The following is a 10,557-nucleotide window of genomic DNA, read 5'->3' on the forward strand; positions in this document are numbered from 1 at the left end:
CAGCAGGGAGTCACCTCTGTACTCTGTTCCCACTGCAAGAAGGTAACTAGCACACATAATAGAGCTATGTAGAGAGTTTGGACAGTTATCAGAGGTCCAAGTCCTGTAGGTCTCTGTGTTTTCTAATCTTCTTTTGTTCGACTTACTATTTCATGTTGCTTTGAGCAGAGCTGATTCTGTCAGTAGTCTGTTATGTGCACCTAAATCCTTTCTGTCACTCTCTTTGTCTAGCTCCCAAACTGTGCCTACATTTGTCCTACACTCTCAGATAAAAAGGGTTCCAAAAGGGTTCTTTAGCTGTCCCCATAGGAGAACCCTTTTCGGTTCCAGGTAGAACCATTTTTGGTTCCAGGTAGAACCCTTTTTTGGTTCCAGGTAGAACTCTTTTGGGTTCCACGTTTAACCCTCTGGGGGAACGGGTTCTACACGGAACCCAATAGGGTTCTACCTGGAAGCAAAAAGGGTTCTTCAAAGGGTTCTCCTATGGGTAGAGCCGAAGAACCCTTTCAGGTTCTAGATGGCACCTTTTTTCCTATGAGTGTATCATAAAAATAACTCTGGTTTAAGTAAGTGTGTGTGTATGTGTGTGTTTCTGCTCACAGCATATGTGCAGTAAGTGTGGGAATCAGAACAACAGCCGGCCGTCATGTCCTGTGTGGGTCTGTAGGATCTGCAGCGAACACAAAGAGGTGAGGGGGAGAGAGAGAGAGAGATGGAGAGAGGAAAGGAGGGGTGGAATGATAGAGAAATTATAGGTTGAAGACAAAATAAAAAGTTGTTTTAATGTATACTCCACGAATACGCCTTCATGTTAATAAATCATGAGAAAAGATTGTGTTTGTTTGTCCCATCACAATCAAAATGTATGAGGGGAGAGAGAAGGGGGGACATAGAGAAGGAGGAAAGGGAAGTGGGGAGAGAAGGGGGGACATAGAGAAGGAGGAAAGGGAAGTGGGGAGAGAAGGGTTCAGCTGTTCAGACTTAATCACACTCACACTTTATTTTTTGGGGTTTGCTTAGTCACCCCGTTTCACAGTATTGTTTAGTGCTGACCCTGTGTTCGGTGAAACCTCTCCCCAGGGAACCTTTAATTAAATGGCCCTACCTGTCAGTCCAATGTGAGAACTCATCTGCTAAGCACACTACCCCCCTCTCCATCTCAATCTCGCTCTCTCCATCAAATGTTCTCTTTCTCTGTCTCTCCCCTCCCCCCTCTCTCTCTCTCTCTACATCTCTTTCTCTCTCTCTCTTTCTCTCTGTCTCTCCATCTCTCTCTCCATATCTAGATGTTGAAGCGTTCTGGAGCGTGGTTCTTTAAGGGCCAACCCCAGCAGGTCCTCCCTGCTCCCCTGCCCATCTCCAGGCCCAGAGGGACGGGTAGAGAGAGCCCCCGTACCCCGAACCCTACCYATCACCAGCCCAGTACCCAGCCATATGCCCGTACCCAGACCCAGCCCATCTACCAGCCAGAAGCTGGGGCCCAGGACTGCACAGAGCAGCAGGAGCAGCAGGGTAACTGCTGCTCCAACACAGAGAACCAAGGTGAGCAGTGGAAACAAGCATTAAGATTTCACRACTCGTTGGACTTGCATGAGAGGTACATGCAAAAGCTTGTTGGGTATTTCAAAATGTCATCTTCCTCTCTCCGATCTTGTCTCAGAGCCCACTGATGAGACYCCGTACTCCAGCTCAGAGCAACAGGACCCAGAGGGGTATAGCTCTGCTCARACACTAGGGGGCGTTGCTGTGCAGGAAGAGGTGGTGAAGAGCCAGTCTAAGTTAGGCTCCAGACCTCCCACAGCCAGGGGTAGAGAGAACACGCCAGCTCCAGCTGACACAGTCACACCAAAGGGTACGATTGTAGGGTCAGCTCACCCAAATTACAAAATGACATGTTTTTCCTTACCCACCCTAAAAGCAGTCAATGGATATGAAACAACTGCTTTGGTTTTGTTTACCACCAACCGCTCAGATGCATAATCCCTTCTGCTTGGAGATTGAGACTGAGTAAATAGTGGTGTTTCTCTACCTCAGCCCCTGCACCCGAGGAGAGCAGACACCCTCACCAGAGGGAGGATAGAGCCYCAACTCCAGTCGGGGAGGAGAAACCCACTCCTGCCCCCAAACCCACCCTGGCAGCACGCCCAGCCCCCGCTCCTGTCGAGGACGACGACAACGAATATGACTCTGATGAATCCAGTAAGTGTGTGTCCTTATTTAACACATGTTCCTTTTTTATTGATTTCAGTCACTTCAGACATTTGATGACTTCCTCTACCTTGTCACTAAACATGCCCCTCTGACATACTGTGTGCATACAGTAACCATCAGTCTTTATTAGCCCACTGGGAAATTTGGTTCCCAAGCAGGGACAATGTAGACCAACCATATGAAACACATATTCTAATGCACACACACACACACACACACACACACACACACACACACACACACACACACACACACACACACACACACACACACACACACATCATCACTTCCTTCTGTTGTTTCTGTACACTCTCTCTCTCTTTCATCTCTCTCTCTCCCGTCTCTCTCTCTCTCTTCTCATCGTCATCTCCTCTCTCTTCTCTCATCTCTCTCTCTCTCTCTTTTCTCTCTCTCTTTCTCTCTTCTCTCTCCCTCTCTCTCTCTCTTATTTCTCTCTCTCTTGTCTCTCTGTCCTCTCTTTCTCTCTCTCTCTCTCTCTCTTTCTCTCTCTCTCTCTCTGTGTGTGTTGGTTGTAGTAATCAATCTGAGCATGATGTTCTTTTGTTCTGTCTGCATCAGCCACCCTGGGGTTACTGGAGTTCACTCTGCATTATGAACAGGAGAGCAACGCGCTGCACTGCAACATAGTCAAAGCCAAGGTATACATACACACTGCTAGCTTCAGTGACATGCTTGAATGGTTCATCTTTAGGTTGATGTTCTCCATCTCTAATCTCTTGCTCTTGCTCTTTCTCTCTCTCTCTCTCTCTCTCTCTCTCTCTCTCAGGGCCTAAAGCCGATGGACTCTAATGGACTAGCAGACCCCTACGTCAAGCTGCACCTCTTACCTGGAGCCAGTAAGGTAACTTCCAACACTTCTGGTTGTTGTAGGCCTGTTTCTGCTGCCTGTTGACACAGACTTGTATCACTCACAGAAGTTCCAAAAGAATAAAGACATTTCAAATGTCGTATTATGTCTATATACAGCGTTGTAACGATGTGCAAATAGTTAAAGTACAAAAGGGAAAATAAGTCAACATAAATATGGGTTGTATTTACAATGGTGTTTGTTCTTCACTGGTTGCCCTTTTCTTGTGGCAACAGGTCACAAATCTTGCTGCTGTGATGTCACACTGTGGTATTTCACCCAGTAGATATGGGAGTGTATCAAAATTGGGTTTTGTTTTCGAATTCTTTGTGGATCTGTGTAATCTGAGGGAAATATGTGTCTCTAWTGTGCAGCTCAGTTTCCACCTCATTTTGTGGGCAGTGTGCACATAGCTTGTCTTCTCTTGAGAGCCAGGTCTGCCTTTCTCAATAGCAAGGCTATGCTCACTGAGTCTGTACATAGTCAAAGCTTTCCTTAATTTTGGGTCATTCACAGTGGCCTGATATTCTGCCACTGTGTACTCTCTGTTTAGGGCCAAATAGCATTCTAGTTTTCTCAGTTTTTTTGTTAATTATTTTCAATGTGTCAAGTAATGATCTTTTTGTTTTCTCATTATTTTGGTTGGGACTAATTGTGTTGCTGTCGTGGGGCTCTGTGGGGTCTCTCTGTCTCTCTCTCCCTCTCCACCTGTCTCCCTGTCTTCTGCTCTATTTCTTCCCCTGTCCCCCCCTCTCCCTGTCTTCCCCCCTCTCCCTGTCTTCCCCCCTCTCCCTGTTCCCCCCTCTCCTCTCTCCCCATCTCCACAGTCTAACAAGCTGCGTACTAAGACACTGAAGGGCACTCTGAACCCAGTGTGGAATGAGACTCTGGTGTACCATGGTATCACTGACGACGACATGCAGCGCAAAACACTACGGTAAATAAAGGCAGGCTCGCCCATACCACATAACACTACTGTATACAGTATATGTGTCGCCCACTGGGTCATCTGAAATGAAAACGTTTACGTTCATATTGGCCTAGTTTAGTTCCCTGGCTCTCCATTTACCTCAGTTACATTACCCAGGGCTAAAGGGAAACAAGAGAATAAAAACTCTTCGGTGATGATACAAAACGATGTAAAAAGAGAATAGAACTCCTCTTCCTGCTTCCAGGCTGTCAGTGAGTGATATGGACAAGTTTGGACACAATGAGTTCATCGGAGAGACGCGTGTTGCTCTGAAGAAACTCAAAGCCAACCAGAAGAAGAACTACAGTGTGTGTCTGGAGAGGGTGGTCCAGGTAGGAACTACAACAGTGTGTGTCTGGAGAGGGTGGTCCAGGTAGGAACTACAACAGTGTGTGTCTGGAGAGGGTGGTCCAGGTAGGAACTACAACAGTGTGTGTCTGGAGAGGGTGGTCCAGGTAGGAACTACAACAGTGTGTGTCTGGAGAGGGTGGTCCAGGTAGGAACTACAACAGTGTGTGTCTGGAGAGGGTGGTCCAGGTAGGAACTACAACAGTGTGTGTCTGGAGAGGGTGGTCCAKGTAGGAACTACAACAGTGTGTGTCTATGAGGGCACRCATCCAGGTCCGGAGACAGTTGTTAACCTTTGCATTGTGGATGCAACTGTTAATAATCATGATATAAGTGATTTCACCCCCACTCTCCCCCTTTGCTCCCCCCTCTCCCAGGTGAAGAAGGCAGGAACAGGAGGCTCAGCCCGGGGCATGGCCCTCTACGAGGAGGAGGTAAGACTCGCCTGAGACAGGATTTACACTCAGGATTCACACTTCACGTTCACACCTAAGATTTACGCCTGTAACTCCAGTGAGGGAACAAATTGTAGCTGAATGCTCATATCACGTGTATTATTATAATTTAGTAGGAACTTTTTCTGCACCCATTAGGCTTCCTTGCCTTGCTATCTATTGTTGTCTCCACAAGATAAATACCTTTCAAGGATAGGAGGCTGGTGAGGGGAAGACGGGTCATAATAATGACTGGATTGAAGTGAATGGAATGGTAACAAACACAAGGAAACCATGTGTTTGATGTGTCAATACCATTCCATTCATTCCATTATTATGAACTCCCCAGTTAAGGTGCCACCAGCCGCCTTTATAATATTCATCTCTGTTTCTACTGTGATCTGTGGCCCTGTTCTATATTCCCGAAGGAAATGGCTTTTAGTTTTACTGTCAGAATAACTTGCACCCACAGTTGGCCACACATTACATAACTCAGATTATATCATGTACAGTGTCAATTAGAAAGTACTCATACCCATTGACTTATTCCACATTTTGTTGTGTTACAGCCTAAATTCAAAATGGATTAAATAAATACATATTCTCACCCATCTWTACACAATGCCCCATAATTACAAAGTCAAAACATGTTTATTGAAAATGAAATGGAGAAATATCTMATTTACATACAGTACGTATTCACACCCCTGAGTCAATACATGTTAGAATCACCTTTGGCAACGATTACAGCTGTGAGTCGTCTCTMAGATCTTTGCACACCTGGATTGTACAATATKCGCACATTGTTATTTWAAAAATTCTTCAAGCTCTGTCAAGTTGGCTGTTAATCATTGCTAGATAGCCTTTTTCAAGTATTGCAATAGATTTTCAGGCCAATTTAMGTCCAAACTTTAACTAGGCCACTCAGGAACATTCAATGTCATCTTGGTAAGCAACTCCAGTGTGTATTTGGCCTTGTGTTTTAGGTTATTGTCCTGCTGAAAGATGAATTTGTCTCCCAGTGTCTGGTGGAAAGCAGATTGAACCAGGTTTTCCTCTAGGATTTTGCCTGTGCTTAGTTCTATTCCGTTTATTTTAACCTAAAAAACTCCCTAGTTCAGTGGTCACCAAGCTTTTCTGAGTCAAGATCACTTTCTGAGTCCAAAAGAGAGCTGAGATCTAACGCTCAGATAAATAAAAACATAAGCTAACGCAACATTAACCTATTAGAAACAGTTCGGTAGCGATGAGGTTTGTCCAGTAGGCTATAGGCTAGTAGGCTATACATTACCACTGCATATTAGCTATGCCAATGTTGCTCTTCTCAGACCATTTTGAAATGTCAAAATTTTCGGTATATGGTAATAGATACACTGGTAATAGATAATTTGTTGTATTACTTGTGAGGTACAGCTGAGTGAGCATAATAATTYGTTTATTTTATTTTACTGGATTGATGGTCTCCATCTGATGTTATGGAACATCAGTGAGGCTGCCTCTCACCCAACTCACCATCCCTCCACTCTCCCTCCCTCCGCTGAGAAAAGGGGACGCAGTCTTCCATCTGATGGGAGGGGACATCAGTGAGGTTCCCAATTCACCATCCCTCCACTCTCCCTCCCTCCGCTGAGAAAAGGGGACACAGTCTTCCAGCTGATGGCGAAACTCAAGACGCACTGAATTATTTCTGCCTCATTCATGTTGTTACTCCTATGACCAGGGAAAGTGAAATATTCCTCAATATTAAAAAGCTGGCCACCTGGCCAAACTGAGCAATCGGAGGAGAATGGCCTTGATCGGGGAGGTGACCAAGAACACGATGGTCACTCTGACAGAGCTCCAGAGTTTCTCTGTGGAGATGGGAGAACCTTCCAGAAGGACAACCATCTCTGCAGCACCCACCACTAAGGCCTTTATGGTAGAGTGGCCAGACGGAAGCCACTCCTCAGTAAAAGGTACATGACAGGCCGCTTGGAGTTTGCCATGCTGTGGGGATGTTTTTCAGCAGCAGGGACTGGGAGATTAGTCAGGATCAAGGGAAAGATGAACAGAGCAAAGTACAGAGAGATCCTTGATGAAAACCGTCTCCAGAGCGCTCAGGACCTCAGACTGGGGCGAAGGTTCACCTTCCAACAGGACAACGACCCTAAGCACACAGCCAAGACAACACAGGAGTGGCTTCGGGACAAGTCTCTGAATGTCCTTGAGTGGCCCAGCCAGAGCCCGGACTTGAACCCGATCGAACATCTCTGGAGATAGAACTGAACAATACACTGTCAGGTACACTCCCTCCAACCTGACAAGCTTAGCGTTCTGCATGAGAAGGAATGGAGAAACTCCCAATACTGAGGACACAAACTTTCTAACCTGTTTTGCTTCGTCTTTGGTATTGGATGTGTATATGGATGAGGGGAACAAAATATTTCATCCATTTTAGAATAAATGCCTGTACATGAAAGCATGGATTTAACTTACTGTCATGTATGACAATCTTATGGAAGAAGTGTTAAATTTCATATGTAAATTCTGAGTCGTTGGATATGTAATCCACTTGCAAATTTCTTTCTATGTTCGTGTGTTCGCTATCAGTGGAGTATGAATGCAGGAGGTCGTAGTCTGTCTTCATCAACTACAGTACCCTCAGCAGGCGTGTCATAAGTGGAGTGTGCGAATTGCTCTCACCTGGCAGCTAATGGACTCTAATGGATTCACGAAACCTTCGTCCAAGATGTATGTGTGTTAGTAATCTAGCTTAATCGTAGCTGTCGCTGTGCTGCTGTCTGTTTGTCTGTCTTGTCTGTCTGTCGTCTGTCTGTGTCGTCTGTCTGTCTGTCTTCTGTCTGTCTGTCGTCTGTCTGTCTGTCTGGTCTGTCGTCTGTCTTGTCTGCTGTCTGGTCTGCGTCATGTACTGTCTGTTCGTGTCTGTTCTGCTGTCTGTCTGTCTGTGTCTGACTCGTGTCTGACTATTATATAACTACCTCGATTGCTGATGTTACACCTCCTCTCATACCCTGTACTCCGTCTTAAACATTTGATGGACGGGTGGATGGACGGATGGCTAGATCGATTGGTTGGTTGATTGAGTGGGGATTGATGCTCTCTCCTGTGATTGTGACCTGCAGCTTCCTGAAACCAGACATGGGGAAGAAAGCCAAGAACAAGACTCAGATCAAAAAGAAGACGCTGAACCCAGAGTTCAACGAGGTTAAKGTCCCCTCATATATATCTATAACAACACAATATCAGGTTCCAGGCCATTGTTTTACTAATGCAGAGTCTAATGGCAGTCTGTGTCTATGCACTGAGCATGGAGTGTGATGGCTGAAGTTGTGTTGCAGGAGTTCAGCTATGAGATCAAACATGGTGAGCTGGCCAAGAAGAGCCTGGACATCTCCGTCTGGGACTATGACATGGGAACATCCAATGATTTCATTGGTGAGTTGGGACTATGACATGGGGCAAATCCAGCATTTTCATTGGTCAGTTGAGAAATCCAACGATTTCATTGGGGAGTTCAGTAACGATGGCAGAATGARTGTACTTTTAATGTTTAGCAAACTATATTGTGCACTTTTAAAGCCGACTTCAAAGTAATACTTTCCAAAACCTTCTCCCCTTCAGGAGGGTGTCAGCTGGGTATCACAGCCAAGGGGGAATGTCTGAAGCACTGGTACGAATGTCTGAAGAACAAAGACAAGAAGATAGAGCGCTGGCACGTCCTCCTAGATGACAACACCGTTAAAGACACGGACGACTAAGACACRACCTCTTCTTCCTCTTCTCCTCCTCCTCCTCCCTAGATTCATCCACCCCAGGCTGTTTCTATCTTCCTCTCAAATATATTATTTTGTCTTCCRTAATCTAGGTCTTCATACTTTTAGTAATGTGAACCTGAATTTGCAGCAAATTAGGGGCCTCTGTTTTTACAACTTCTTTCTTCAACGTCTTTCTTCGTGTGCTGACAGAATGCTTATTGTATGCATGTACTCATCAACACAGTGTTTACAGTGAAACAAAAAGAACTGCAACACATTATATAGATTACGTTATGTAGATGACATCGTCTCTGACCCCCACCCTGGATTGTGCTGTACAGAGTTATGGCATGGTCATAATCTGTATTCTATACTTCTATACTGTGCTCTTATGACATGGTCATAATCTGTGTTCTATACTTCTATACTGTGCTCTTATGACATGGTAATAATCTGTGTTCTATACTTCTATACTGTGCTCTTATGACATGGTCATAATCTGTGTTCTATACTTCTATACTGTGCTCTAAGGACATGGTCATAATCTGTATTATATACTTCTATACTGTGCTCTTATGACATGGTCATAATCTGTGTTCTATGCTTCTATACTGTGCTCTTATGACATGGTCCTAATCTGTGTTCTATACTTCTATACCGTAACTGCAGGGTCCTAGTGTTTGCTCTGCCAAAGCATAATCTTCAGTTGTGGTACTGTATGTACAAACAGTTTGTTAAAAGGAGGATATGATGGATGTTACGGAACATATTGTTCATAAGCTGCACCAAAGTGTTCCAGGCATGATGAAACCACGTTTGGTGCACCTGGTCACCAACCTGGAACTATCCACCATCGTCTCCAAGAGGATTCTGGAATGCTGATGACCTGGCATTATAACATCTTCCTCATCATCACCCAGTGCTCCTGTGTGTCTCCTGTCCACCCTTGTCTTTGTGTGTTTCTCAGAGGCTTCTTCAACAGCTGCGCGCAGGGTAACCATTCGGAGCTAACCACACGAGTTTACAGATCACTTACATTACGTTCACCAGGGCAGTCAGAAAACTGGGGAGGAGGGGTGATGTTGACTGTTATGTCAGAGGAAGCTGTTTTTTACCATTATTTACCAGGTAAGTTGACTGAAAACACATTCTATTTACAGCAACAACCTGGGGAATAGTTACAGGGGAGAGGAGGGGATGAATAAGCCAATTGTAAGCTGGGGATGATAGGTGACCATGATGGTATGAGGGCCAGATTGGGAATTTAGCAGGACACTGGGGTTAATATACCCTACTCTTACAATAAGTTGCCATGGACTTTAGTGACCTCAGAGAGTCAGGACACCTGTTTAAAACCTCTTAGCGCACAGATCCCTTAACGGGATAATTTCGTAAACAATTGCAGAGAGCCAAATTCCAAAAAAAATTACTACAATATTTATTTTCATGAATACACAAGTGCGATAAATATTATTTATATCAACAAACCTCCATTTGGTTGGTGCGTTATGTTCAGAAATCAACAGGCTCGAGCGGTCATGAAGGCAGACGAAAATTCCAATAGATTCCGTAACGTTCGTAGAAACATGTCAAAGTTTTTTATAATCATCCTCAGGTTGTTTTTAACATAAATAATCGATATATTTCAACGGAGGTAACTATTCAATAAAAGAGTAAAGAAAATGTCGAGCTACAACTTTGCGCGCATTAATAATGAAGGACATTCACTATCCACTGATGCATTTAGATAAATCTCGCTCATTTTTAGAATAAAAGTTTGAAACTATGTCTAAAGACTGTTCACACCCTGTGGAAGCCATTGGAAAAGAGATCTGGTTGATATCCCTTTAAATGGAGGAAAGGCAGCAATGGAAATGGGATTTTTCAAAATAAGAGGCACTTCGGTGATTTCCTCAGGTTCGCTGCAAAATAGTCTGTTTACTCAGTTTTTGCATTTGAACTTGAGTGTTT

The 10,557-nt window shown here is 44.5% G+C and overlaps 1 protein-coding gene across 1 annotated transcript in view; it reads left to right on the forward strand.

Moving 5' to 3' along the window:
• The window catches only part of LOC112072411 (rabphilin-3A), a 48,054-nt gene extending 38,704 nt beyond the window's left edge, over nucleotides 1-9,350 (forward strand). Inside the window, exons 3-15 of the mRNA XM_024139818.2 lie at nucleotides 1-42; nucleotides 603-689; nucleotides 1,287-1,542; nucleotides 1,661-1,852; nucleotides 2,035-2,199; nucleotides 2,791-2,870; nucleotides 2,999-3,073; nucleotides 3,907-4,016; nucleotides 4,255-4,381; nucleotides 4,775-4,831; nucleotides 7,916-8,035; nucleotides 8,170-8,266; nucleotides 8,453-9,350. The exon at nucleotides 1-42 is cut by the window's left edge and continues 88 nt beyond it. Of these exons, the coding sequence (XP_023995586.1) occupies nucleotides 1-42; nucleotides 603-689; nucleotides 1,287-1,542; nucleotides 1,661-1,852; nucleotides 2,035-2,199; nucleotides 2,791-2,870; nucleotides 2,999-3,073; nucleotides 3,907-4,016; nucleotides 4,255-4,381; nucleotides 4,775-4,831; nucleotides 7,916-8,035; nucleotides 8,170-8,266; nucleotides 8,453-8,589 (1,545 nt within the window). The 3' untranslated portion in view covers nucleotides 8,590-9,350. The remainder of the gene's footprint in view (nucleotides 43-602; nucleotides 690-1,286; nucleotides 1,543-1,660; nucleotides 1,853-2,034; nucleotides 2,200-2,790; nucleotides 2,871-2,998; nucleotides 3,074-3,906; nucleotides 4,017-4,254; nucleotides 4,382-4,774; nucleotides 4,832-7,915; nucleotides 8,036-8,169; nucleotides 8,267-8,452) is intronic.
• Nucleotides 9,351-10,557: the final 1,207 nt, after the last annotated feature.

The sequence above is a fragment of the Salvelinus sp. IW2-2015 genome, unplaced genomic scaffold, assembly GCF_002910315.2.
Source record: "Salvelinus sp. IW2-2015 unplaced genomic scaffold, ASM291031v2 Un_scaffold1918, whole genome shotgun sequence".
Classification (NCBI taxonomy): Eukaryota; Metazoa; Chordata; class Actinopteri; order Salmoniformes; family Salmonidae; genus Salvelinus; species Salvelinus sp. IW2-2015.